General features: G+C 37.3%; 4 protein-coding genes and 2 long non-coding RNA genes across 14 annotated transcripts; 2 read left to right on the plus strand and 4 right to left on the minus strand.

Annotated features, from left to right (window-relative positions):
• Nucleotides 1-24: 24 nt before the first annotated feature.
• LOC121262950 (endoplasmic reticulum-Golgi intermediate compartment protein 3-like) lies at nt 25-27656 on the minus strand. 5 transcript variants are annotated; one of them, XM_041165663.1, is made up of 15 exons: nt 27242-27383; nt 26821-26884; nt 26606-26673; nt 26292-26365; nt 25755-25838; nt 25363-25443; nt 23315-23395; nt 22869-22961; nt 21547-21726; nt 21327-21394; nt 21143-21194; nt 20881-20934; nt 20697-20789; nt 20468-20534; nt 19745-20362 (listed from the first exon to the last, which is right to left on the minus strand). In XM_041165663.1, exons 3-15 carry the CDS (start codon nt 26628-26630, stop codon nt 20271-20273), a joined length of 1044 nt encoding a protein of 347 aa, XP_041021597.1. In that variant the 5' UTR covers nt 26631-26673; nt 26821-26884; nt 27242-27383; the 3' UTR covers nt 19745-20270. The 5 variants fall into 5 exon arrangements, 4 of the variants coding, with proteins under 4 accessions (XP_041021597.1, XP_041021596.1, XP_041021595.1 ...); XR_005940183.1 differs by lacking the exons at nt 26606-26673; nt 26821-26884 and adding an exon at nt 25-70 and having other exon boundaries at nt 20136-20362; nt 27242-27652; XM_041165662.1 differs by having other exon boundaries at nt 26606-26884; nt 27242-27376.
• On the plus strand, nt 212-578 carry LOC121263247. Its single transcript, XR_005940221.1, has 2 exons — nt 212-341; nt 542-578. It is a non-coding gene; the product is annotated as an uncharacterized LOC121263247 (long non-coding RNA).
• On the minus strand, nt 3557-7113 carry LOC121263096. Its single transcript, XM_041165889.1, has 4 exons — nt 6600-7113; nt 5490-5543; nt 4842-4967; nt 3557-4007 (listed from the first exon to the last, which is right to left on the minus strand). The coding sequence occupies exons 1-4, from the start codon at nt 6990-6992 to the stop codon at nt 3825-3827; spliced, it is 756 nt and encodes a 251-aa protein (XP_041021823.1). The 5' UTR covers nt 6993-7113; the 3' UTR covers nt 3557-3824.
• LOC121263135 (60S ribosomal protein L13-1) lies at nt 7703-10654 on the minus strand. 2 transcript variants are annotated; one of them, XM_041165938.1, is made up of 5 exons: nt 10499-10654; nt 9146-9259; nt 8842-8975; nt 8148-8306; nt 7703-8062 (listed from the first exon to the last, which is right to left on the minus strand). In XM_041165938.1, exons 2-5 carry the CDS (start codon nt 9249-9251, stop codon nt 7841-7843), a joined length of 621 nt encoding a protein of 206 aa, XP_041021872.1. In that variant the 5' UTR covers nt 9252-9259; nt 10499-10654; the 3' UTR covers nt 7703-7840. The 2 variants fall into 2 exon arrangements, with proteins under 2 accessions (XP_041021872.1, XP_041021873.1); XM_041165939.1 differs by lacking the exon at nt 10499-10654 and adding an exon at nt 10335-10363.
• Nucleotides 13454-19246, minus strand: LOC121262800 (pentatricopeptide repeat-containing protein At3g18110, chloroplastic). Of its 4 annotated transcripts, none has more exons than XM_041165406.1 (4): nt 15447-19244; nt 15133-15333; nt 14721-14811; nt 13454-14200 (listed from the first exon to the last, which is right to left on the minus strand). In XM_041165406.1, the coding sequence occupies exons 1-4, from the start codon at nt 19109-19111 to the stop codon at nt 13676-13678; spliced, it is 4482 nt and encodes a 1493-aa protein (XP_041021340.1). In that variant the 5' UTR covers nt 19112-19244; the 3' UTR covers nt 13454-13675. The 4 variants fall into 4 exon arrangements, 2 of the variants coding, with proteins under 2 accessions (XP_041021340.1, XP_041021339.1); XM_041165405.1 differs by having other exon boundaries at nt 13454-14215; nt 15447-19243; XR_005940177.1 differs by having other exon boundaries at nt 14160-14215; nt 14721-14806; nt 15447-19246.
• Nucleotides 22324-22695, plus strand: LOC121263237. Its single transcript, XR_005940210.1, has 2 exons — nt 22324-22547; nt 22587-22695. It is a non-coding gene; the product is annotated as an uncharacterized LOC121263237 (long non-coding RNA).
• Nucleotides 27657-27778: the final 122 nt, after the last annotated feature.

Below are 27778 nucleotides of genomic sequence, written 5' to 3' on the forward strand. Positions count from 1 at the left end.
GATTATGATGATGAAAAGCTAAAGGAATTGAGACAGAAACAGAGATGGAGAGATCAATTGTGATCAAAAGCTTTATTAGGAAATAACAGATCAGATAGGAGGGGGTAGGCTGCTGCTTCTCAATGAAAAGTCAACATTTTCGTTTGTCATGAAGAGAGATGCGGGAAAGAGACGATCTTTGTAAAGGAAAAGTAATAAAGAGGCAGGTAATTAGGGATGTTTGCTGTCTCCGAATTTTCGAAGGAAATCTATTGCCTATTGGAAACTGACTGGACATACACTACCGGCCCCGGGAGTCTGTCTATTCTAGAGAGTAGAGAGTCGAGACAACGTAGTTTCAGGTTGTGTTTGGATGTTGAAGTGAGTTGAGTTGAGATGATAAAATATTGTTAAAATATTATTTTTTAATATTATTATTATTTTAAGATTTGAGAAAGTTGAATTGTTTATTATATTTTATATTGAGATTTGAAAAAATTGTAATGATAAATTAAGATGAGTTGAAATGATTTATACTTTCAAAAAAAGACTTCTGTTCAAGACGTTTGTCAAGGGAGCCATCAGGAAAAATGAGAGGAGAAAAAGACCTGGTGTAAATATTTTATATAAAATAAGACAGAAATTTATTTGATTGGAATGATAAAATTCTTGCAGGAAGAAACTTTCGCAATAATACTATGTTTTTTATATCAATAAATAAATTTGTATGTAGATCTTTTTATTTAATTATTTTGTTAGAATTATTCTATTCTCAAATAAATCACGTCTAAAAAATAACGTTCAAATGTTAAAATTTAATTTATAAAATATAAATTTTAAAATTTTTCTTTTAAATTAAATTATATCACTAACCACTTTATTATACATATTATCCACACCAGAATTTTTTTTATCAAAAAGCTGGGCATCAGCCACTGCCAGTCCCCCAACGCGCACACCCTATACCTACGCCTTACGTGTAGACCGGGTTCACTAATTGAGACTGAACCGGTTTTTAGTTAAAGGAGTAAAAGTTGCATCAGCATCCCGTGGTTTGAGCTCAGTGGCCTCACGTAGATCATCAACCATCCTCACCGGGCCTTTTCTTTCAGATCCAAACGGCAGCTTATTCGCAGAGTCGCCACAGTTGTTCAAGACGACAAAATTTTTCGACTTTTGCGCAGTTCTAGAATGGGTTTTTTTCCCAGATTGCCACTGGTACAGGCAAGGTGGGTTTTTCTTGAATCTGGGCGCTTTCTGTGATACGAGGCTATCTGGGTTTTCTTCAACAGTTAATTTTGACAGATTGGTCTCCTTTGAGGTCTTGGATTTGGATAGCTTTGAGACCCTTCCATTTGGGGCTGATTTGGGAGTTTTGGGTCTTTCAATAGGAATTTTCGACTTCGAATTAGAAGAAGGAGAGGAAGAGTTAGAGGAAGAGTGGTGATAGAGAGAAAACCTGAGGCAACCTCTAGGAACTTCAATAGACGCAGAAGAAGCCTCACTGCAATTGCTATTGCTGCAACTAGAAATGGCATTGACGTCTTGAAACGGGTTTTGAGAAGTACTCTGCTTCTTCTTCCTCTGGTTGCAATCTTCGTTCTTCGCAGGTGCTAGTGATAGAGAAGGTTCCTGAAACGATGATGCAAAACACACGTTTTGCTTGAAAAAAAAAAAAAATTAAATGTGCAACGGGTTGATGCGTGAACGATCTGTAGTTAAGCTCTTTTTTATTAATTGGTTTCTTAAACAAATGTTACGCTAGCTTTACTTTAAGCTTCAACATGGCGTGCAAGTACTATTTTTTAAATAACATCTAACTAAATAAAAATGACGAAATGTTTGGCATTAACTTAAGGAAAAATCTTATTCCAAGTAAGTTTGTGGACCAATTCGTGCACCAATATTGATATATAATACATATATTTAATGAAACGATATGAATTAAAGATAAAAATAATTTTTATGATATAGAAGATTTTCTTCTTCTCTTAAAAAATTCTTTTTTATTTTTTTTTAAATAAAAAAAATCATTGGTACGCGATATGGTGCACGAACTTGCTTGTATCTAGTAAGCCCTTAACTTAATAATAGGATCTTATCTGTTTGGTAAATGTGGCTGAGTCATCCATTTGCTAAGTCAAAAGTGATCTGTTTCTAGCTCTAGCCAATTTCAGAGAAACAAATTAGAACTATCTATCTGACGGGAGATGACACAATTTTTAGTTTTTCATTTTTTTTTATTTTCAAATCCAGCCAGATTGGATTGACGATTAAGATCCCCCGTTTGTAATTCAAACTGAACTGAGGTCATTTTAATTCAATCTAATTTTAAATTAAATCTAAAATCTAAATATCTAATTCTTAAATTATTAAATTTATCTCAATTCAAAATATCTTTACACGTAAGATCCATAATTTTTTTCAATCAACGCTTCTTTACATTCAGGATCCATAACTTTTTCCAACTTCCTATAAATATATTTTGAAAAAATTTATTTATCATTCCAACTCTCATCATCTTGTGATGTGGCATTAAATGATAGGTTTACAAGTGAAATTTAATAAATAATTTCCAATCACCTAATGTTACGTCATAGGATGATGGAAGTTGAGATGATAAGTAGTATTAGAGTACCAGTTATGGGCTCAACAAAGCTAAATTATAGCCAAAGAATAGCTAAAGTGTAAGATAATGTGTTACAATTGGCTCAACAAATCAACAGTGATTTTAACTTCAAGTTAAATCACTAGCCAAATTTGTTGAGTCAAAGGAGCTAGCCAAATATTTTTTTTATAAAATATTCACTTGAGTTGAAGTGAATAAAATTGTTGAGGAAATGCTATATTTTATAGTGGAATAATATAGCCGTTGGAGAAATATAGCTGTTGGAGAAATATATCCGTTGAAGAAATATAAGTTAAAAAAATATATCCGTTGAAAAAATATAGTCATTGGAATAATATGAACGTTAGAAAATTAATAAGTAGTTTTTTAATAACGAACAAATATTCAAATTACAATTATAACTAAAATAAATGAAAAGTTCAAAATCAATATTTTATTAGAATAGTGAAAGATTTGTTAAGCCTGTTATTTGATAATGTTAAAAAATAGCTAGCTAAATTTGGAAAAGTAAATTTTTAATCAAATTTTGGTTAAAGTTTGTTGAGTCCATTACTAGTGCTCTAATCATAATATTTATAAAATACTCAACTTATCTCAACCGTCATTGTCAGACAAATATCCCGTAACCAAATAAAAAAGCGTATTCGAGACATGAACAAGAATTACTTGGTTAGAGTTGTTCTGCTGACTTTGGGACATGGAGTAGGAGATATAAGCATATAAACTGATTCAAAAAGAATTACTAAAAATACTCTTGTAAGTTTCTTCTGCAATATTTATGTTTGGCGAATGTTATAATAATCAACCTGATCCTGAGGAAGAGGCTCTGATATTCCTATTGAAAAGAATGGTCTATAAATTGACATTATCCAAAAAATCCTATAAGCACTCTCAAATTACAAGAACAATTAACATCAACAAAGAAATACATACAAAAGACTACATACAGATCAAATGAGCAGTAATATCTTTGATTATCTTCCCAGAACAACACATCAACACAGCGTATATCGAACCCAATTCCGACCCCTTCTTCATTATTTTCTTACGTTTAGGTGGTTGCGGTTTGTTACATGGTCGGGTTGTGACATTCTTTCTTGTACCTATCAAAAAATAAAATAAAATAAAGGGCAGTAAATAAGACGCGCATTCTCGTTGATCTCTTTGTATACAAAGTCCACGTTGGAGTGGCCATGGCACCATTTGTGTATCCCAGTCATTTCTCCTCAAACTCCACGTCTATAATCTCAGGGTCAGACTTTGAAGTAGTGGTGCCTCTCCCATCTCTTGAAAACAAGTCGTCCCCTTTCGGCTGCCATACGACGTTTCCACAGCTTGTACAACGAATCATTTGGTTCTTGTAACCAGCAAATTGCCTCTTACATGCTGGACAAGCACCCTGTCCATTATTGGTGCAAAATTATGCATAAGCCAATCAGAACTTACAACAATAAATCCATCAGCATGGCACATCAAGAAACCAACCAAACAGTACATGCAGTATAGAAATTAATATTGCCATTGTCTTGTATTGATAACAACTCTGATGCCAACGAAACAGGATTATCTTTGACAGCATCTGACACATGCACATGCTACACATGGAAATTTAGTTCAAATGCAGTCATTGAACCAAGTTAGAGGGCATAATTAAGTGGAATGAAATATTTTTCTTATGAGTGGGAAGCTATACAAAAATTACTAACCAAAGATATTAGGAATATATCCACCTAAAGGATAAGGCACAGAATCAGCAGAAATTATTTCCACCATTTATCGTTTTTTTAAACTAAATGAATTGTTTGATAAAAAAGAGCTACATATACTTGTACGTATATGTAAGTCAATTTTATTAAAAGGAAAAAGGGGTGCAACCCAAGTACACAGGATGTATACAAGAGATATGACTAGAAAGAATAAGGAAAACCAAAATACAAAAATCCGGGCCTCCCTTTTAACTTAGGGAGTGCAAAAGCTATACAAATAAAACACCACAATCTCTGTAGAATGCTAACAGTAGCTGGTAGGTTCATACAAGCAATAATGATCACTTGGTCATCTCATCAGTCCGACTTCATTCCTAAAATTCATCTGAGATTATGAAGTACAAAGAGAAACTGAATAATGGTATGTTGTGCAATTAGCCCAAGTGTAACGTGAAACGTAATAAAATTATACATGCAATTATGCGCACACATTGCCTGTAAAAGCAGGAAAATAAGGCTGGTCATACCTTTATAACGAGGTTATTGGCAATAGTCCCAATGAGAAGAGGACCGGCAAATGGCAGTATGCATGTTGTAAATATCAAGAACCGAAAAAGCCATCCCGATAATGCAAACCAGAGGAAGAAAATAGTCTATAAAAAAAAACAAGAAAGTTTAAAACTAAGTTGAGCGAGCCAATATAAAGTTTGCACAGTCAGCGTCCAGAATGCATACAAAGAGACAACATGAATACATATTCAAGTACCATTTTTCCTAAACAAAATTCCTATAATGAATTGCCCAAGTGTTCAAAGTGTGAAATAGTATCACTCCGGGATAAAATTAACAACCCTTCAACTTTTTGCCTGCACTTAACAAAATTAGCTTAAATAACGATTGAGCAAGTGTCGAGCCAACTTTTTATTTGAGTTCATACGGCAAATTCACTCCAGTCAGACTCGAGTGAAGGTTGAGCAAAGTCTTTGGATTGAACAAAACTCAATACAATTAAACAGTACTCCATGAAACTGTGGGCAATCTGGTCTACATCAATGTCTTACATCAATCAGGGTAATTAATAGTATAATATAAGCTGTGCCCTAGTTCCAACAACAGTTGTCATAGAAAACATTAACTCTTGTAAGTGTAACATGCAGAATAATCTTGATACATACTGCAAAACTTCGTCCTAGTGGAGTATCCAGAAAATCATTGAGCTGCTTCCTGTACTGCAAGGATGACAAGGAAAAAAAATTATGAGTGATCACAATAATTTTTGTTTTATCAGTGACCTCAATGACAGCAGAAAACGTAAGACCCAACAAGGCAAGAGAAAACTAAAGACAGACAGCATCAATTTCATGCAGAGCACAAACAAATGCAAGTGATCCTGACTAGAAGCCTTATCTCGAGCAAAATCAGATCAATTTCACACAAATGTAAACTACAGTATATTGTATTGCCTAGTGGGTGGAGCCCGCCATCTATAATCGTTTCTCGAGATATTTTGTTAGTACGATACTATACTCTGTGGTCGAAACAACAAGAAGGAAGATGTTTTTTGCTTGCATGATTCTAGAATAGTAGTCCAACCTCCAGCCGTGGGCGGCTGCTTTCTTATTTTTGTACTGCCGTTTCCTAAGTCCGAGCTGGCGAGGTGGTCCTCTCCTCTTTTGCCGGCCGCCCCCCAAAAAAAAGAAAAAAACAAAGAGAGAAAACAACCAAAAGAGTACGAGTGTACGACAATGCAAAAAATCAATTAGATCTACGCGGGAGAGAGCTTATAAATTCCATCATTAAAAGTGTGTTTAGTGTAATTTTGTAAAGCTCTCTTCCCCAAGCTTCAACTTTGTTCTTCTCGCTTTTGAGCATGGATACAAGTTATGCCATATAACGACAGGCAATTCCGAATCCTCTTTGTTTACAGACAAGGATATGAATCATGCCATTATGAATCTCGTGGGGTTTCGATGGCCCAGGGTGAATGCTGGCCGTATACAAATCGGATAGGAAGTGGGGTTTAAACGAATTTAAAGAGCAAAAACCAAATGGATAATGATTTTTTTTTCTATTCCCTTGAGAGGAAGAATAACTGTGAACTTGAAACTAGTAACTTCTACTACTTCCCAAACAAATAGAATGCGCAGCTAGGAAAAGTAAGGTCATTTGGATAAAGAATCTGTACAACGAAAAACCTAAGAATCTGTACAACGAAAAACCTACACAAACCCTCTGAGCTAATAAAAAAACATAATACTCCAATTTCAATTTCATTTCCAACAAACCCTCGGCAAGTTTCTGTTGAAGTCCATAGTGAAAGTACGCCATCGAAGCCTAATCTCGAGCTCCCTGTCGATGTAGCGGGCGCGGTCGGCGGCGGAGCGGGCGGCGGAACTGAGGCGGCGGGAAACGGAGTAGCGGCGGTCAAGGCGCTCGGCAGCCTTCTTGGCCTCGAAGACGAGCTGCTCGATCCCGTCGTTGGCGCTGCGCCAGGCGTTCCCGCATAACTGGCCGGAGACCATGCGCCGCACGAAGCCGTCGATGTCGCTGCGCCTGAAGGCCCGGATGGGGGCGAAGCGGCGGACGGGCGTGGCCCGGTGGGGACGATAGGGCGAAGGGGTATGGAGGAGGCGGGACTTTAAGGAGAGTTGGGGTTGCCATGGCAGAGTTGTGGACATGACGGTTGGGTTAGTTCGGTCGGGGTCCGGTGCTTAGCTGTGCGAAGGTTTGGAGTGCGAGACGATGTTAAACGATCGAATCAGTCACATGCAAGTGATCCGATCCGATCCAAAGGGTCAATTTCAAGAAGGTCCTATGCGACTTAACGGGTCATGACTCATGAGATGGGCCGGCTGGTAATAGTTTAGATTTTTCTATTTAATCGAATCAATTTTTTTTCAGTTTCGATTTTTTTTTTAGAAAAATCCAGTTGAAAAGTCATTTTTTAAAAATGAATAAAAATAAATAAGAAATTCAAAAAGATAATATTTCTGAAATTCAGTTAAATGACATGTTAAGTATAATTTAAAAAAATATATATATATTTGTATGTTCAAACTATTAACCCATCGATACCAAAAATCTCAACGTTGCCATGCACTTTGGTAATGCCATCCTTAAGATGACTTGGGTATTAGTTTGCGACCCAATGAGTGATAATATTTAGAAGAGAAATGATTGGTATACAAAAATATAAAATTAAAGAAGCTTAATATGTGATTGGTAAGAGGCCATAGTTTCTGAAATTCCCCGCCAAAGAGCATCCGAGGGGATAGCTAAGTTGTTGCATCAATTTCAGCCAAAACCCTGTACCAGCACCAAAATATACTACTCATTCTAAGAAAGGAAGAAGCAAGATTAATTACCAGACATAATCACGCCACGAAAATTCATGAATTCAACAGACCTTTCAAAATTTAGAATAAAAGGTTCTAATCGAGTCCAGATAAATGTATAAAACTCAAAATGCAGAAAAACTCTCAACAATAGTAGTAGTTCCAAAGGCTGCTTGATGGTATCAAACCAACTATTTCTTCTCTTCCTTTTCAGCCTCTGCAGCTCTCTTCATTCTTGCACCAACATGTCGCGTGTTCGTCCTCTCAATACGGAGTTTGTCATATGCCTTGAATGATTTCATCTCTTCAGTAATCTTCACAAGTTCAACAGATGGCTTCTCGCGTACTATGGGCATGTATGAGCCTTGGACCTGGGTTGCAGTTGCAAGTTCCTCGGGAGCAGAATCACCAGCCTACAGCGAAGGCGAGCAAATTAAATGTATGCGACAAGCAAATATTTATTGTCCAATCAATGGGGCTACAGTCATTTACACCAACCTTAAATTTGCGAGCACGCCTTGGGAAGACGACCAACTTCGCCTTATATGTCTTCAGCCTCTGCACGTTCGCCTGAAGACTCTCCAGGGAACGGTTCCTCCTGCGATGATCAACTGCTATCCCAATAGTTGGTGCAAGTTTCTTGGGGATGTTGGCAGCCTGTTAACGGGAAAAAAAAGTGGTAAATACACTCGTGTTACCATTACAAAAGTAGCAATGACAGCAGTAGACTAAAAAAAATACAGAAGCTACAACCAATCTTCTACATAGGCAAGAATATGCAAGGCCTTGCCTATATCCAAATATCATATAAAATTTAAAGGCCAATTTCTAAATCCCCAACACAACAGAACGAGTCAATCGTAAACTCGGTATGGTATGTAGTAAAAAGAACATGACGAAAACAGCAGAAGCTATATATATACACACCATGAAGCATGACTGAGAGGGAAGAAAAAGATGATAAGATATCAACCTTCTGTAAGGTTGTGAAAGGATGATTTATCCTTCAAGACTCCTTTCAAAAAATCATTCTCTATAAACATTTATATAAGTTCATAAGATACATACTTTCATAGTTGTAGTTACATACTATAACTTGACTGTCAAGGATAACAAGTTCAGTGGAGACAAATAAACCTTCCACTGTAGTTACAAGTCACCATAGACAATAAATTTGACATAAAATACCCACCTTCAACTCTTCCAGAGAAAAGCCCCTCCCAGCCTTAACTTTCATATTATACTTCAACGTCTGTCCATGGACGATAGGACGAAGAGGCCCGGATGTTGGGCGGGGAAAAATTTTGACAGCCTTCTTCTGGCGAGCTGGTAAAGTTGAACAGATAAAACATATATTAACATATATTTGACTATCTCCAAACAAAAGCATTTACCACAAAGGATAGGTGCATGGTGCTTTTGTGCGGATTATCAATAACCAGAAAAAGAGAACTTCCAACAAACATATTTCAGTATGTTTGTATACACATACTCACCAATTCTTCTTCTGGTTTTCCGAGCTGGCTGATTAAACCATGTCTTTACATGATTCTGCCACTGTTTCTTAAAGTGTCCATTAGGGATGACATTGTTGTGCTTCATTTCTTACCCTGTAAAGTCATAATGGATGAGAAACAAATTCAAATAATATGCAAACAGTTAACACAATGAAGTTACAATATATGGAGCAATGAAAGGCTTCTGAACCAATGAAGACCACACAATGTCGGTTTCTATCTCCTAGTTGTTGCTAGGTGTATTCCGTGTATACTTCCTGTGCAATTGGGTTATGCCTCTTTTCTATTACTAATATTTTTTCTTACTTATAAAAAAAAACACGCAACGAAAAACCACACAATGACGTGCATATCTTTTTCTTGTGCTCAGAAATCAATGCAAGTTACTGGGTCCAAGGGACACATAAAGATCTCTTTTTGTCCCTGAATGGTTGTTAAAAGGCACCCTCGAAAGGAAGTCCAAACATGCTTTTCATGGTCACTGTAATAACCATGTCCGTGTTTCTTCACATTAGCATTTCAATGAAAAATTAACTTAGACAGCATACAATTTAAAACAAAGTTTGCATGAGATATTCAGATGTTTTAATCTGAATTGTGTTAATTACGTCAAATGACCAGAACAAAAGAATGCTGCAACTGAAAAATAAATTCGATAGCACGCAATATGCCAAAATACATAATATTTTTTTATACGTAATGGAATATGTAGTTCATAACAAAAGCTTGCATACCCCAAGTACAATGTCGCATACAAGAGGAACACCTAGTTAGAGTTAGCCGAAACACACAGTATACCATGATTACAACACTATCCACGTGATGTTCGACACATCAAAAAAAAATTATTATGTTCTAACGGCCATAAAAGAAGCACCTTATTCACCACCTTATTTCACTATTTGGGAAAATGAATCTATACATCTATATTCAATAATAAATTACTCTTTCCTTCTATTCCCCCCCACCCCCCACCCCCCCCCAAAACTCAGCAACCAGACACGGGCTAATCAAAACATAAGAATCGAGCTTCATCTAGTAAGCACACCTGATGTGGCGTTAACGAATTCATAACCAGGACAATGACAGATCTGGAGATATTAGCTCCAGAGATCCAGAAACGGGAGAGAACCCAAGAAACAAAACACAAAAAGATATGCGATTATACCCTAAAATATGAAGAAACCAAGTCTTGGTCCTTAAATTTTCTTAACTACATGCAGTATTCTCCTTAAATTTTCTTAACTACATGCAGTATTCTCAGCAACCAAAGAGAGAGGTAGAGAGAGAATTGAAACGAAGTGATGAGAAAGAAATTGAGAGAGAAAGCACCTTGAACTTACAGCGCAGCCGACGAAATGACGCTTAACCTAATGCCTCTCAACCTCTATCGTTCTCGCTCCCACTTGGGCACAAGCAGCTTTGATAGGGTTTCTTGGGTTTATATTGGAATCGGGATACAATTTACTACCCTAGCGCCCTTTTTCGGCTCTTTTTAATCGGTCGGCCCAACTGTATCAAGGCGAGTTGGGCCGCAGTTGTGCTTTTTCTTTTTGGAAAACATTAGTATGGTCAAGAAAATGTGACCCAGCCCAACTATATGGGCTAAACCCCAACGCCGAGGAATACCAGCCGATCGAGTCAACCATCTCAATGATCTCATATACCAACGAAATATCAACTGCCTTCACAAGAATATAGATTCTGGTGGAACTGAATTTTGCTACGCATCGGTGTGTTAACTACTTACAGTAAAATTTATTATAATTTTAAAAAAAATTAAAATATCAATCATTTTTTAACATAATATTAATATGAAAAGTTTCCATATCAACATATGTCGAGTGTCTAAAAAATGAGTAATGTTACATACAGTCATAGAGTCGCTTTGAAAAGAGTGAATTTTACTATTAAAAAATTATTAATTTTTTCATTTGGATCCCGTATTTTTTCACTTTTTTCAAAGTGATTACATAGCGCTTACACACTCACAGATGCAACTATCATTTCTCCTAAAAGAATAAGACTTATATTTAGATTTTCTTGATAAAATTTGTGGAGTTCTGTTTTCTTTTCTTTTCTTCCAGTAGAGTAGAATAAATAATTAGATTAAGCAAATTGGTTCATTGACCTTTGCATCCCACTAATTATAAAGTTATTGTCATGAAAATCAATTTTGTTGTAAACTATATCAACATTCTAATGTTGTCCTATTTTACTTAAGTGACGATTTTAATTAATCTTATTTAGTAAAATGCGATAACGAAGTAATATTGTTTCGAACATTATTGCTGTATAAAGCATCACATACATGTAAAAAAAAAAAAAAAAAAAGAAGCATCACATACATGTAATGTAATTCACGTTGCCTAAAAAAAGACACGTTCTCATACCCTGAAAAGAGTAGTTGGAGGCAGTAACAAGAGATAATAGCCTGCTTTGTAGCCTTATAAATAGGATTTAGAGCGACCCAAGAGAGGAGCTAAGCAAGCTGTGCTGCCTCTAACCATAAAATCACGGACTGGACTCCTAGACCGTCTTCTTTATCTCCAACATGCTTTCTTATGTGGGTGAGTAGTTTCACACTTTCTTTTAAAAAAAAAAAAAAGGAAGCTTTTTTACGAACATCTAAGTTTCTAACAGTAGTGATTTGTGATTGATCTGTTGGACTTGGAACCTCTACATCTGGTTATTTTTTGTGCATTTTACGAGCCATAAAGATCTCTTTATGTTGTTTCCCGGCTATCTTTTTCATATACAGCATTGAAAGCAGAGAGGGATCCTGATTGTTGTTGTCCGCGAAACAGAACATGGTCCGGGGCGTGCCTCATGTCATCATCTCATTGCAGCAAGCAATGCCTCGAATGGGAACATGCATTCTGGGGAGTATGTAAGTTCTTCGAATGCTACTGTGAATACCACATAACTGCTTTTTGCCCTACTTTTCCTGAAAGGAAAAGGAACCATCAATGATTCAATATGTGCCACTGTCATGTCCTTAGACTTGCCTTCCATTTTCTTTTTTAGTTGTTCCTCATATCCTCTAATATACACAAGGGCAACTATAAAACTACATCATCATGAAGTAAATATAAGAACCACCTTGTGAAAAATAGAATGCTTACCAAATGAGAATGTCTGTAGAGCGAGCTACCCACCCAGAGCATTTCAAGATTGATGCCGGCTCAATGAAAAGCATCCACCAACTTGTTTGGAAAATTCCTTCAAAGTAAAGAAGTTTAACTGTAAGTGCGGCTAAATTACTGTCAGGAATCATTAAAAGTTAAAACACATCAAGTTATGAAACATACTGCTTTGGCGTATTTTTTGGTTCAGTCTCTCCAAATATAATTTATAATACACCACCTCTGAAAGACAATTGTAAATGAGATCTCACGTTATTTAGGAGGGAGAAGATCTTGAAATTCATAATGATTCTAAGAGAACTTCGATTGTTAGCAAAGTTCTCTTGAAATATAATCCTACTAGGTGTGGCTTGAGTTTTTCTTGGGTGGTTACAAGCAATATCAGAGTTGATTCCAATCAGAAATATGAGACTTAAGTCGTGTCACAACATATTGAATTGACATGAGATATACGAGTGAGGGTTACATAGGAGAGTGGTGAATAAAAACTTGATGAATAAGATCTCACGTTGTCTAGGAGGATAAGTTAATTGACACCTATAAAATTCTAAAGCAGCTCTAATTGTAATCTTCACAAGTTCTTTTTAAATATAAGTCAAGATGCAACTTCAGTTTTTTTTTAGACTGTTACATAATTCATTCCATTTATCTGGACCTTGGAACTAGAACAAGAAGTCAGGAAGTAGAGCTGGACTCAAAAATGGAACCCACCATGGCTTACCTGTCACCAGCATTGTTGGAGACCGTCTTAACATTGACTTTCAGGGCTGAAGCTCAAAACAAGAAACTGCCATGGCTTAACTGTCATCAGCATTGTCAGCGACACTCTGAAGTGTTGATCTTCAATGAAAATGAAGAAGATACATGGATATCACGAGGGATAGAACAATTTTTATCTTTTTTTATTTCTCCCCAAGGAAGATACAACAGAGAGAGGTCTTCTATTTGGGCTGATAAAAGATGCATTATTCCTATGCTCAAAAAGTGATTGTTCCCTTTCTTATGGATAAGGGTCATCAAAAACAGAGGACAACCCACATGAATAGAACGCATGAAGGAAAAGTTAACATGTAAAATGTCAAAAACCCAAAGATTCAAAGAATGAACAAAAACTTTTTAAAGAAAAATTTGCAACAATTAATAAAAGGGAACCTTTTTCCTCAATTTTGCTTGCTTCCGGGAAGTTCCATTGCATGTTTATTCATCTATCATATGATAGACAAGAAAACACCCACCAGCCTCGAGGCTTGCTGGTTCCATTCAGAACATAAGTGAAATGGAAGAAGGAATAACTTAGTAAGACTACAAGAGATTCATGCCATCTTTTCATTTAGAAACTCTATTTCCAAGCTTGTTTTTCCAATCAAAACTCTTCAGCAGTTGAAAGCTGGGCTCTCGCAATATATTTCCTATTTCTAAGTTTCTTGTTCTTTTTCATTCTCCCAAACTCAGCCTTTTTCTTCAGTTTTTCCAATTTCTCTCTTGCCCCTTCTATGTCAGCTTGAATAGCTCTCTCTCTTTTCTCATCCGATAGCAGAGCCAATCTGGCGAACTTCTTGGGCCTAACTAGTCCAAGTCTGTCAGTAATGTCCTTGAATGCAGGAACAAGGCCACGTCTTATGAAGCATCCTTCAACGAGCTTCATCGAGTTTGACTCAGGAAGAGATGTGGCATCTTTCAACTCAAGGTCTAAACAAAATGGTGAGTCCTTTAACCACATCCTAAGAGAGTGTGCCTTAGCTACTAGGAGCCCGCTTCTTGTTCTACAAGGCAGAAAAGGGGAACCCATCTCCCAAAGGCAAGCCTTCAGTGTGCTATTGAGTGAAACCATGTTATACTCTGCCGTCCCTGTTATCAGAACAACCGATTTTGGAGACTCTGGGTAACCCTGTAACGATGCATCCTGTCATAGTATTGAAAATCCTGTATCAGGAATGCTAGTGGTTCATGTAGCAGATCCCAGCAGTTAGGATTAAAGTTCTCCATCAATTATGTAATATATTTTCATCCATTGCATATTTTGAATATAATAAATATTACCGTATGTCCTCTGTCAACAAAGGGGAAAAAATCTGATACTTGAAATTCTTTGTAAAACTAGTCTTTGATAATGTGAAAAGTAGGGTTTTGAAGCTCAAGATTTGACTTAATGACAGCAGCAGTAACAGCAACAACAATGTCGATGCTGCTGGTGATAATAAGTTATCCCAAAAAAACAAAAAATGCATCGTAGTAATAATGACATTGATGTAATAGTATCTTTATTAATAGGCACAAAAATGGGTGTCTCTAGCTTGAATACTTCCTATGTATACAAGAAGTTATAGCCACAAAAATGCATTCTAAACTTTTGACATGGCAACCCAAAGAGGGTCCTAAATTTAACAGAAATCAAGAGGAGATCTTACCTGCATATGGTCAAGCCATAAAGTAAGACCAACAAGAGCCGAACCAGCAGACAACTTTCTAAAATCAGCACCCCAGTCCTTGTCAGCTACTCTGCATTCAATGAACTACAAGGTATAAGCAATCCTAATACTTAATAAAAATAAATAAATAAATAAAAAGCAATCCTAATGGAAACAAATATACATGGGCATGCCCATATAAAAGTAACCAATTGTACTTGGCACGAAATAATTTTCACTTCACTACAAAGAGGTATGACTCTTTCAGATAACAAACTTGTTAATTCACTTCCACAGATTTTTCTTGGTTACTTCCAAGCCACTCAAGCATTAATTTGCACAAACAAATTTCTAAACAAGCTAAACAAATTAGATGAATAGATACTTAAGAACCCCATTTCCTAGCACCCACCTGAATACATTGTGGCAATAAATGTTCCTCTTGATCGCCAATTGGAAAACCCACGAAGCAGTAGCCCGGAGTTCAAATGCCCACAACAGATCCTCCAAAGCGTTGACAAAATTAAAGGCAGCATTGTCTCCCATGGGTTCTAGTTTCTCAAGACAATTGTCTACCTCTGAAACCAGTGACTCAGATTTTTCCGTCAGAAGCCTACAAAACAATATACACTTAGATATAGATATGCACGAAATGTATAGAAGAGAACAAAAATTCCGTTGTTGACACCTTGCCTTCATCCAAACATTTGACAAACTAATGATTACCTGATGGGAAGATCAAACCCAGCATCCCGCAGTGCATTTAAGAGGACAAGGACTTCACTTGTGCGCTCACACAAACTTGCAGCCCTAATAAAGCATGTCCATATTCTATGATCTGGCTCCACGCCGGCTTCCTTCATCTCCATGAGCTTTTGGATTCCAGCATTATAATCTCCATTCTTGACATAAGCATCAATAACTGAACTATATGGCAACGTATCAAGACTTAAGCCCGTTGCTTTCAAATTGTCAAGCACTTTTTCAGCTTCATGAGGCTGTCCAGAGCTACCATAAGAAACCATGAGGAGGTGCATTGTCGCAATGGTGGGTTCTACTCCTGCCTCTATCATTATGCTCAATAGCTTTTCTGCTTTGGAATGTTTTCCAGCATTTCTATACATTTTCATCATTATATGAAAAAATGAGCGGTCCAATTTACATCCATTTGACCTCAACTCTTCGAAAAGTTCCTCTGCTTGTTCCAGCTGCTGCTGCTTGCCAAATGCTGCAATCATGCTTTTGTAGGTGTCCAACTTAGGTTCCAGACCCAGCCTTCTCATTTCATGCATCAGTGACAAACCTTCTTCTGGTCTACGATCCCTGCAGTACATTATAATCAAAGTATTGAAAGTATCATCATCTGGACTAATTCCAGCCTCTTTAATTTGCTGGTACACTTGAACAGTCTTCTTGAAATCCTCAATTCCTGCATATAACTTAAGTATTGAATTCCATATTAAAAGATCAGGTTTAAACCCTGCCTCTTCCATCTCTTCGACCATGGCTTCGACATCCCTTACTCGTTTTCCCTTGCAAAACAACCCAATCATAATCCTATAAAGATGCATGGTCGGAAAATAACCGGCAGCCTTCATTCCATGGTATATTTTCTTCACCTCAAATATGTCTCCAGCTTGAGTGAATGATTCAAGCATCAAAAGAATAGAACTTTTACTTATCTTAAAACCCATATCTTGCAACTCCTCAATTACCACATACAGCTCGGTCAATCTCCCATCAATAATTAAAGCTTGCAATAGACCATTTATGGAATCTACAGTTGGGGAAGGGCCATCTCTCATCATTGTATTAAAAATAGCCCTGGCTCGCTCATAACAACCGCTTGCAGCATAAGCTTGTATTAAAGAATTCCAAAGCTTTCTGTCCACTGTTGTACCTTTTTTCTTAAGATTGCCGACCAAGCTTTCTGATTTCTGCCATAGCTTCAATTTCCCATATGCCTCAATAATATCTACATAAATGGAGACATTGTCAAACGAAATGCCTTTCGTTTCTGCCTGATCAACCAAATGGTGAGCAGTCTCGGGTAAGCCCATCTTACAATATATGAGCACCATAATTTGGTAAATATATCCAGAAGGTTCCACACCAAAGAATCTCATGTCAGAGAAAATCTGAGAAGCTTCACCAAAGAGTTCATTTTCTTTGCAGCCTTGAATCAGGGCTTCATAGAGGGTAGAACTTCCACTAAATGAACCAAACCCCCTAGCATTACTATATTCGTCCAAGGCAGCATTTAATTGATTAGCCTTGCAAAGTATCACAACCAGAGCTTCAGTTAACAGTTGCTTTGAGCCAGGAGCATGTTCTCTCAAGAATTCAAGCAATTCACGTGCTTCCAAGTGCCTACCAGACAAACTATACAAGCTTAAGATCGATAATAAATTATCACGGTCTAGTTCATAGCCATTGCTGATGGCAAATCTCAACATTCTAGCAGCATGGTCATAGCATCCCCCCTTGACAAGGATAGAAAAGATAACTTGTGGATTCATATTGCATACTTTTTCAATATCTCTGATCACTTTTTCCATGGCTTCCAATTTGTTATCCCTTACAAGTACTCGTAGCATCACCTCATAAAGAGCATGATCCGGCATGAAGCCATCATGCACCATTTCCCGATACAACACTAATGCCTTCTTTGTCTCATTGAACCTCAGAAAGATATCCAACATAACTGAGTACGCTAGATTATCAGGTCTGATTCCAGATCTACGCATGCAATCAAATGTCTCTTCGGCCTCTACTAGCTTCCCCACTTTGGCATACGCACACATTAAAGCACTATAAGTCCGCAAAGTGGGTTTAACTCCAGCATTCAACATCTCTGACATCACATTTGCAGCCTCCATTATCTTACTTTCTTTCCCAAGCGAATCAATCAAAACTGTATATGTAATTGCATCAGGATTTCGGCCAGAATTTTTCATGTCCTTGTAAAGCTGTAACGCTAAATCATGTTTCCCCTGCTTTCCATACATGTGGATAACAGTATTGTACGTCATTTCATCATTACCAAACCCCACTTTCCGCATCTCTTCACAAATCTCCTTCACCTTCTCTACATTCCCTTCTCTCGCAAAAGCATATAACAAAGAATTGTACGTCACTGCATCAGGAAAAAACCCTTTTGACTCTAAATCCTTAAAGAGCTGCTCAGCTTTGCTAGGCAGTCCACACCTACCATACACTGAAATCATGGCATTATAGGTCCATAAATCAGGCTGACAATTATGCATCTTCATATCATTGTAAACCTTCATAGCCTCCTCCAAATTTGATTCACGTGAACAAGCACTGAGAAGGGTGTTGTAAGTAATTATATCAGGCCGAATCCGTGACTTCCTTACCTCGTTCAAGAGTTCAATTGCCAAATTTGGTACCATAGCACCGGACTTCAAACGGGCATTTATCAGGGTATTGAAGCTCACAAGGTCAGGCTCACACCCTTTTTTGCGAATTGTATCAAGCAGTTCTTTGACCTTGTCGAACCGGCCATTCCTTGCATAAACACCCATCATGGCATTAAACACTTGGACTGTATTACCCTCCGTAGGCTCCGCCCGGGTGAAAATTTCCACTGCTAAGGCTTCTTGATTAGCCTTTCCAAGAATGGACAAGATGGTCGCAAGCATCCGCGCATTCGGGGAGTACCAGTGTCGCAAATTTAACCACTCGTACACCTCCAATGCGCGCTGCCAGCTCGACAGGCCCACCCATTTCACCACAAAGCAAAAATCGGTGGGAGTCATCTGAACCTGCCGGTCATCCAACACATCAGCGACAAACTCCTCCGGTTTCAGTCGTATAATCCGTTCAGTCAAGAATTTCACTCTTTCCCTCCAATCTTTGGCTCTCTTGAGGGCCAATTTGGACATTTTCTTCACCCTAGTCTTGCTAGGCCTCCCCAACGCTTGCTGGTTTTCATCGTTCCCATTCATAGGCGAAGATTCCATACCATCCACCTCCCGGGTCTCTTCTTTGGCCCCAGAATCCAGGGTCTTTACCGGACAACCGACATCCTCGACGACATGGGTTATTGTAGGAGATGCAACTGTGGACTGAGCCTGAGAAGATGGGTACGTCTCGGTGAATTTTAGGTGGGGCCATCTCACTGATGGAGAGGCTCTACTGTAGCTAAATTTCCGAGCACCACTCTCGTTACTATCATTACTAGTCTTAACATTCACAGGCTGAGAACAATTCCCGTTACTCTTAGTGGCGGTAGTAATAGCGGCAGAATTCGAAGAGCAAGAAAGAGAGGTGGCTTTGCCTTTGCATTTGCATACCTTAGAAGTAGAGGAGTCTACTGAGTGCAGTATTAAGGGTGATGCGGAAAAGGTCAGCACTCCGGAGCAAGCCATGGCCCCAGACCCAGTTTCTCGGCTGAGGTGGGATTGTTCCCCTGCCGATGCTTGGGGGTAGATATTAACAGCACTTTGTCTTTTGCTTGGTGGCACGGGAGACGGAGCATTGGACCCAAACAAAATCGGTGGACTTCGGGTCAAGTTGAAAAGGTGGGTTTCAAGTTATTTAAATTTAGAACTGAACAAAATATTATTTTTTTAATAATTTAAAATTTAAAAAAATTAAATTTTTTAATATATTTTATGTAAAATTTTGAAAAAATTATAATAATTATATTAAGATAAGATATCATCTCCCAAACCAAACCAGGCCACTTTTTTTTGAGTTTTATTTCAATTTAAAAGTAAGCTTTCTATCCCGACTAACACTATGAATTATTAAGTACCCAAAAGAGTTATTCATATAATTAAATTATTTTCATACCATATCTTATGATAGAATGAGAATATCACTATCCACATTTCGAAATTACGAATTAAAATTACCGTATTGTATCTTTGGACTAGAAAAAGGTGCAATTTGCACTCCATTGCAGCCGGAGTAAATCACAATAGAGAGATTCCGGGAGATAGCTACCTATTTAGCACGAACTGCAAAACACGAGAGTGAATGCTGGGTCGGCCCAAAAATTCAAAATCGAATATCAGCAATGTATTTTAATTGTCTGGGTTTACCCAAGAAAGAACGGGGAAAAAACCCCAAACATAATGGGTGTTTCAAATTCAGGGGGTAATTGAACTATAACTCACTTGTCCTCACCCATTTCCACCAGGAGAATAATTCACAATTATACTTTGAAAAACTCGATTTATCCTCAACATGTCTCAGTTTGAAACCTCTGTTAGCTCGTCGACAATAAACGAAAAGACCCTATAAATCTTTCAACCAGATGATCTTAATAGGTCCCTATCAAAAACTTCTCATAGCTATTCATGAGGTATTTAAGAAACTCTTACTATCCAAACAGCACCTAACAGAAAAGTTACAAACAGGTAAAAATGGGCAAAAAAGAGCTGTCACTGAGGGGGGCCCATTCAACAATTTGGAGAGAGTCCATTGCATAGTTCCTCTTCTCTTAATTTAATCCCTCTCCATAAAGCCATTACTGGCCAAGCAACCAAATACAACTGCAGCAATTGCTCACCAAATCGATCATCAACTAAATTTGCCAATTTCCATCTTCTTCTTGATCGCCCTATGACCATGATATATAAATGAATCCAAGATTCCTGAAACAGTGAAAACTCCTGAACACAACAGTCAAACACCATTGTTATGCATCAAAACAAACATTCAAAAAGAAACATATTCTGTCAATAAACTCAAGAGCAAGGAGAATGTTTTGGAGTTACCTCCAATGATGGCACAAACATTAGTTAGGAAGTGTAAAAATGAAATATGCTCCTCCGTGAAAGTGACCTGCAGTTTGCAAGTCAGATACAAGAAAAATGAGCCCAAAAGTAAAAGTCCATGCCCCAGAATCAGACAGGAAAACTTTGCACACAATAGTTCCAGAACCATAAGTATCTTTGAAAATTTGAATGACCTTTCTTGAAAATTGCCATAACGAGAAAATCCCACCTTAATTGGAGAGAGATCATAAAAGAAAAATACTCCTGGAAGAGCTTGAAAGTGGGCTTGTTCAGCACTCATAAAATGTTCAGTTACTGAAAACTGCAAAAGTCAAATTGAAGTTCCTATCATGTCATGTTCTATATACAACATTGAGGCCACGAATTAATGGCTTCTATGAGCTTAATTGCACCTGATTTGACTGGATAGTGTGCCCGCTCACATCCGTGTATACTGTAGGTACAACCTGCAAAATAAATAGCAAATGCGTAGAAGTCCTTAGAACCGATAGAGTTTCTCAATGATTTCATTAATTTTCACTCAATTAGCAGTATACATTTCCTACGGTTAGCTTGTTTAAATGTGTAAGCCTCCTTCCAAATCTAGAACTAGTATAAATGCACAAGACATTTAAAAATATTAACAAGGAGATTATTATCATCCAGGACACCAACCTTGATGAAATACTGATACATGCCACTTGGTGTTTGGTGTGTCCATAGCACACTGAAAGTTGGACAGAATAAAAGAATTTCATTTCAACATATACAATGTGACATAGAGAAAAAGTAGAACTAAGTTTTTCGTGCATGGGGTGGCTCACTGGACTTGGATGAAAGAAAAGAAAAAAGTGCCTACCCGTCCAGAGGATTCACAACACCAGGGAAATAGTCTCCAAAAGTCAATCTATTGATCTTGTGACTTATCTATATCACATATATCACATTTATCAGATGCTTCAAAAAGAATGGTTAAGGTAAAACAGATGAAGGTTAGACAAAGGAAAAACAATAGCAAAGATAATGCATGGAGTGTGATCAATAAAAAATTATTAAAAAGTGTCTGGCTTATAACTTACATTGAAGCTATCCTTTTGAAACGCTAGCAGATCGTGTACATGAACACCAGATTGATAGAAGCTTTTTCCAGGTGCAAAATGAAAATTTCCCGCCACCTTATTGACTTCCAAGAATCCATATATGTTACATCCTTCACCTTCTTCATCTTTAATCCTTTGTAGAAACCCTTCTCTTTTGCACTAAGTGTCACAAGTATTAAAGAATACACAAACCTCATAAGATCAAAAAGAGAATTAAATGTTTCCATAGGAATATTTGACAAAACAATAATATGGATAAAGATCATGGTGTTATAATGCAGAAGTTGAATCAACCAAGCCAAGGCAAAACTGTAGCTTGTTCACTGCATTGTATGAGCGCTAGTTTTTGGTATTATATATAATACACCTTGCACCATGACCACTAAAGCATTCGGTATATGATGTTGGCATTGCATTGAACAACTCACAATGTCCAAAGCAGATAGGCTGACAGGTAAAGACTGCAGAGAACTGCTATACAATGTACTTCTGCTTTTATATGATTCAAATGAATCAAGTGCCCTACTTATGAGGTGTGCATAGTTCAGGCATGACAAAAATTAGTTAATAAAAGGCAATACTTCGTGCATTTTGGTAAAAGCCCAAGTTTTAGGAAAAGGATGTTTAATTCAACCCAAGTCATTCTTAGCTAGTTAATATCTTCCAGATTCCACTACCAAACTAGTGGGACCAGTTGCGGACCATCTTTTGTTTATTTAGACAGAATATGTTTTTGGAAGATAGATAAAGAAAGCTACAAAGAGAGGGGCCAGGCAGGTTGAAGCTGTCTGTTTCAAGCATACCATTGACTAAAGATATAATACTAAAGAATCCAATAGTAATATGTATGCTTAATCAAATATCAGAGGAAATGAAAAGGGAAAAAATAATCTATAACTCTGTATGCTTAATCAAATATCAAAGGAAATGAAAAGGGAAAAAATAATCTCTAACACTCCATATAAAAGTTTCCCAATAAGGTGAAAAAAATTTTTTTTTTTTTATAAGTAAATAATAAGGTGAAAAATAAAGATACATACCGAGTACAATAGAAGTATCTAAGTCATGTGTATGCTTAATCAAATATCAAAGGAAATGAAAAGGGAAAAAATAATCTCTAACTCCATATAAAAGTTTCCCAATAAGGTGAAAAAATAAAGATACATATCGAGTACAATAGAAGCATCTAAGTCATGTTATTCTTCCAGTATCAAGCAATTTTCCCATTCTCACAAGATCATTACAAAATATTTGAAGATTCAAGATAGATATTTCCAAATAAGCTTCCAGGAAAGACAAACCTGATCGATCAGATCAGGGTTTGACATTCCCCAACCTTTCTTTCGATATGCTTCACGAACATCTTCACAGGAATTACAACATTCTTCATCTGACTGCAGTAACAGAAACAGGTGCAGGAGGGTGAGCCCAAAAACATAACACAGAAAATATGCCTCGTGGAAACAAATAACTAGCAATCGTACATATCCAATTGCATTTTTACTCTGAAGCCAGTGATTTCAAAAGTGTTAAGTGTCCATATTCTAGACAAAAAAAAAATAGAGAAGCGTACTAAAATACTGAATTAATAGGCTGGCATTCATCCACTAGTCCATATGGTGATATTCTCACAATGCACAAACAGCTTCCAACAATTTATGTTCAACAAGCTACATACAAGATACAACTTCCAACACTAGATTAAAAAACTCCATATTTGCAAAAGGGTCCACCCAGACAAGCATACCGTTTCTCCACCGTAACAGGAGCCACAATATGTCTCATTGTGCTCGAGCCTACCACCATGTCTCTGTAATGGCTTTTCAATCTGAGTTGAGCAAAAAAGGAAATGAGCAGAAAGAAGGAATAGATAAAGGAGTGGAATTTTTTTTATATAATAAATTATTAAAAGACGCAATCCAAGTACATAGGATGTATACAAGAAAAATACATATCTAGAAAGAGAAAAACATAGAATAAAATCAAGGAAATTAAGCCCGTTAAATTGTATAGAAGCTGTCTAAAGGAGGATAGTATTGTAAAAGTAAGTCATGAATTCCACCATCATCCGTTCACGATTCTTAAAACTTTTATCATTTTTTTCCTTCTAATTACACAATATAAGGCAAGAACCATTTTCCACCCTGCTGGAATTTCTGGGCTACCACCTAACCCTCTCCAAGAGTAAAAAGGTTTACTATTCTTATGGGCATAACCTGAGCCAAGCCAAGCCAGCCCAGCCCAACAAGAAAAATACTCCACAAACCACTAGCCATCTCACAGTGGATTAAAAGGTGATCATGAACTCCCCACTCCTCTTACACATGCAGCACTAATTAATCACAATATTGACTTCTCTATAGATTATCCATAGTGAGAACTAGGGCTGTACAGAAACCGACGCCACCGGCCGCCACCGATGCGAACCAACCGGCCGCGTCAGGAACCGGCCGGAACCGATGGAGAACCGGTCGGCGTGCAGTGGTAATTTGAAGAAACCAACGTTCAGCGGTTCAGTCTCGGTTTGAAGCTAGACTGGACCGCTGAACCGACCGATATAATAAAATCTTTTTTTTTTAAATATACCCTTATAGAAACGACGCCGTTCCACTTAAGTTTAAGTGAAACAGCATCGTTTATGTTAATAAGTATTACAACAGATAATGGAAACGACGCCGTTTGGCATTAAACCAAACGACGTCGTTTTATTAAGGACGTAAGAAAAAAAATAAGTCTGAAACGACGCCGTTCCACTTAAGTTTAAGTGGAACGGCGTCGTTTCGAGATGAGTCGTCTTCTTCCCCAGCCCCTTCTTCTCCCGAATCCAATCTCTGCAACTCTCTCTCTCTCTCCTCTGTAACTCTCTCTCTCTCCTATGCAACTCTCTCTCTCTCTCTCTCTCATTATTCTCTCAGTAGAACCGCCAGAGAACTGACGCCGACCGAGAACCGCCTCGATCGGTTCCCTCCTCCCCATCGACCGGTTACGGTCGGTGCCTCCCTTGTTTTTTCAGACGTCGGTCGGCGTCGGTTTTGCCCAAAAACCGCATCGACGACGTCGGTTTTCACCCCTAGTGAGAACCCTAAGCAAAAAATGCAGCTCTCAAAGGTACCTTAGTCCACCACATACTCTTCCAAGTAAATTTTTATTTTTTTTCAAGTAATATTCTTCCAAGTAAATTATTATGACAAATAAAAACAATATAGAAAGCACGAACATTGAACATTCTTTTCTTGGAAGGAAGCCAAAGAAAGTTGTCTTCACCTCCTTGTCTCAAAAACCTGTACTTAGAGTCCAGAGTTAACCTCCACAATGCCTCTCTTATTTTGATACCTCCAAAGTGACCTCCCGAGTCCCCAACAATGAATTGTTAGAAAGAACAAAGATGCATGAATACAGATGCTGTACTAGTGATAATTGGAATAAAATTATCTGATTCCCACAAATTTATATTTTAAGTGATCCTAGAGAGAGAAGGCCACACAAGATCAAAGCAAATAAATTTTATTCAAGAAGGACCAAAGTGCCTAAGTGCATTTTCATAGAGAAACTTATCATATGATTTTGATTTTGGCAACCAAACACGGCATAGAGAGTTTTGTGGCTCATCTAGGTAAAAGGAAGGTAAAAAAAATGCGTACAAAAGAACTACTCCGGGCACACATGGCAATAGTCACAAATCCGAGAGTCCATTAGATAAAATCCCTCCCGCCCACCCACAAATATGTTATATCCACAATAGCAAAACAGATGTTAGTGCCAAGAGATGAAATGAAGGAATACTGCATTACTAACCTTAGGAGCACCAATGCCATCTTGCCTTGATTCTATAACATTTCCATGAGCATCTAATCTTTTCTTGATTATGTCATGTTTCTGAAAGTAAAATAGACAAGCAATCAATGCTTTAACTAACACAATCAAAAGCATTACGCAGTCTCTTGTGCTTTTCTGCACCTTGGTGCATGTGCAGAGAGAGAAGGGGGGAGAGGAAACACGATTAGAAACATCAGCATTTATAACTACATTGAAAGAAAAAGAGAATATACATACATAAACAGGTTGTATATACTCAATCTTCTTTACGGAAGAGGACAGTACCCCAATATCCTTTTTTTTTTTAATAAATGGCTTGTATATACACAATCATTGACGTAAAGTGCAAAAATACTGCTTGCAAGGCCTACCACATCAAGGTGTTGCTCTCCACTTATGTCCATGGCATCAAGACTGAGTATAGAGCATGGAAGGGCAGGAAATGTGACATCAAACTGCAATTTCAAACATTATGTGGACCGCAAATCAATTACTCAAGTGGTTAATTGAAGTGCATTACAAAAGTATAAACTTTATTGGATAAATTACCTAATGATATGCAGAAAATAACTAATAAAGATTAGATCTTTTTAATTGAAATAAAGTTGTGCAATTTTTTTTTTTTTAATCGGTAAACAAAAATTTATTGACCATAAGAATAGGCAAGAGCCCAAGCATACCGGACATATACAAGAGAAACACCTAAGTGTGCTAGTTTAGTGATACAAGGAATTCATGAAAATCAATTACAATCGACCAATGGAGTAATGTATTGAAAAGAGATTTCAAAGCTCATTCATTGACCGCTCTCGCAAGCAAGATACAATCAGAAAAAGTTTATGCAAAATCCTAGGGTTTCTAGAAAGAGAGCAAGAGGCTAGAATTTTTACAGAAGACAGAAACATTACGTTGATCCGTAGAGTTTCACCTCTGGAAGTATCTACTACAAGCTTTGTTTCAGTTACTGCATGAAGATACAATCCTGTAACCATTGCATGATAAAAAAGAATAGTTAGCAATTTAGACAAATAATAAACTTTTTTATAAGCATTTAGACAAATAATATACATTCTACTCTTTAATTAAATATATTAATAAAGCTAGAGCAAAACAAAAGAAAGAAAGAGATGAAGGGAACAAAAGCTCTAAATATCTGCTTCGAAGCAACAACACACTAGACTTCTAAAAAATCAGACATTACTTTATCATTGGAAGTAATTACCTAAGGAGATGAAGTGTTCATTCATCAGAACATTGTTATCTATATCAGTTTAGTTCTGTCCTTGGTCACTGATGACCAATACGCAAGAGAATGCAACAAAAGAGGTAAGCAAAACAAGCTAAGGGATGTGAATATGCTTCTGTCATTGCATCTATAAACAATAGTACGTAGAATCCTCCAACTATTTTCGAATTGCAACGAAGGTTAGAACAAACCATCATTAGAACCTTCTGACTAAGTAGTTTTGTGGACCATTGCTTCCCAGCCAAACATTTTTCACTAGGAAGAACAGAAAAATGACGTCAAACCAATAAATCTAATATCATTCAAACCAATGCAAATTCTCCATTTAAAGAGAAAAATAGACTACATCCAATATATCAGAAATATGGCAGGGAAAAACCCTAAAAAAGATTCCGAGTCTTGGCTGATTATTCAATGATTCATCCTCTTGGTTACGACATACGGTAAAAAAATAAGGAAATTCCAGCCTGTATTATTCTAATCAATTTCAGATCGGGAAGAAGTCGTGCTTGTATCACAAAACTACAAAAGATTTAATCAGAACACGGAACAAAAATTGAAACCCTAACAAAACAAACAAACGAATATACGTAGAAATGGAAAGAGAGTTACGGAGCTCGGAGATGAAGAGCAAAAGCATGACAACGGAAGAGACGAGAGTGATAACGCCACCGGAGAGCGTACGGCTGTAGAAGTCCTCGTTGATTTTCGGGTACGCGTCCAGGCTCCGAAGCTTATTGATAAAACCGTCCATTGCTCCTCGATCTAATCTTTACGTAAATAGAACGAACTACAATCGAACGAAAATGAAGGAAAATAAAGAAAATTCTGATTGGTGAGCTTTAACACCCTCGTTGGTACTGACAACAGGTTTTTTATCTGGGAATAACTTAACAGGGGCGTTGAGGATTGTGGGTGAGGAGGCCCGACCGAGCGAGGAACAAAGAGAGCCAAGAGCCCTATGTAATCTACGAAGTTCTATTGCTAAACTCCGACCGGGGTAACGGAGTTCCGCATTTTCCGTATGATAACGTTGTCAAGTCTGTTCTTTCTAATTATAAAAGATATAAAAATTAGATAATCATAGAAAATCTTGATCTATTTAGTTATTTCACTTGGTATTGGAATGTAAAAGAATATTTATGAGAA

Source organism: Juglans microcarpa x Juglans regia, chromosome 4S (genome assembly GCF_004785595.1).
Source record: "Juglans microcarpa x Juglans regia isolate MS1-56 chromosome 4S, Jm3101_v1.0, whole genome shotgun sequence".
Lineage (NCBI taxonomy): Eukaryota > Viridiplantae > Streptophyta > Magnoliopsida > Fagales > Juglandaceae > Juglans > Juglans microcarpa x Juglans regia.

Coding starts and splice junctions, on each gene's coding strand:
- LOC121263096 (XM_041165889.1), bottom strand. CDS start 6,992: ATGTCCACAACTCTGCCATGGCAACCCCAACTCTCCTTAAAGTCCCGC. Junction 5,544..6,599: donor TCAACAGAAACTTGCCGAGG/GTTTGTTGGAAA, acceptor TCATCCTTGCAG/TACAGGAAGCAGCTCAATGA. Junction 4,008..4,841: donor CCAATAACCTCGTTATAAAG/GTATGACCAGCC, acceptor AATAATGGACAG/GGTGCTTGTCCAGCATGTAA.
- LOC121263135 (XM_041165938.1), bottom strand. CDS start 9,251: ATGAAGCACAACAATGTCATCCCTAATGGACACTTTAAGAAACAGTGG. Junction 8,307..8,841: donor TTTCTCTGGAAGAGTTGAAG/GTGGGTATTTTA, acceptor TCCCGTTAACAG/GCTGCCAACATCCCCAAGAA. Junction 8,063..8,147: donor GGCGTGCTCGCAAATTTAAG/GTTGGTGTAAAT, acceptor CCTTCGCTGTAG/GCTGGTGATTCTGCTCCCGA.
- LOC121262800 (XM_041165405.1), bottom strand. CDS start 19,111: ATGGCTTGCTCCGGAGTGCTGACCTTTTCCGCATCACCCTTAATACTG. Junction 15,334..15,446: donor GGGTTTGATCTTCCCATCAG/GTAATCATTAGT, acceptor ATTGTTTTGTAG/GCTTCTGACGGAAAAATCTG. Junction 14,812..15,132: donor TATTGCCACAATGTATTCAG/GTGGGTGCTAGG, acceptor CATTGAATGCAG/AGTAGCTGACAAGGACTGGG.
- LOC121262950 (XM_041165660.1), bottom strand. CDS start 27,383: ATGGACGGTTTTATCAATAAGCTTCGGAGCCTGGACGCGTACCCGAAA. Junction 21,195..21,326: donor GTTGTGAATCCTCTGGACGG/GTAGGCACTTTT, acceptor TCCAACTTTCAG/TGTGCTATGGACACACCAAA. Junction 20,790..20,880: donor ACACTATCCAGTCAAATCAG/GTGCAATTAAGC, acceptor TGACTTTTGCAG/TTTTCAGTAACTGAACATTT.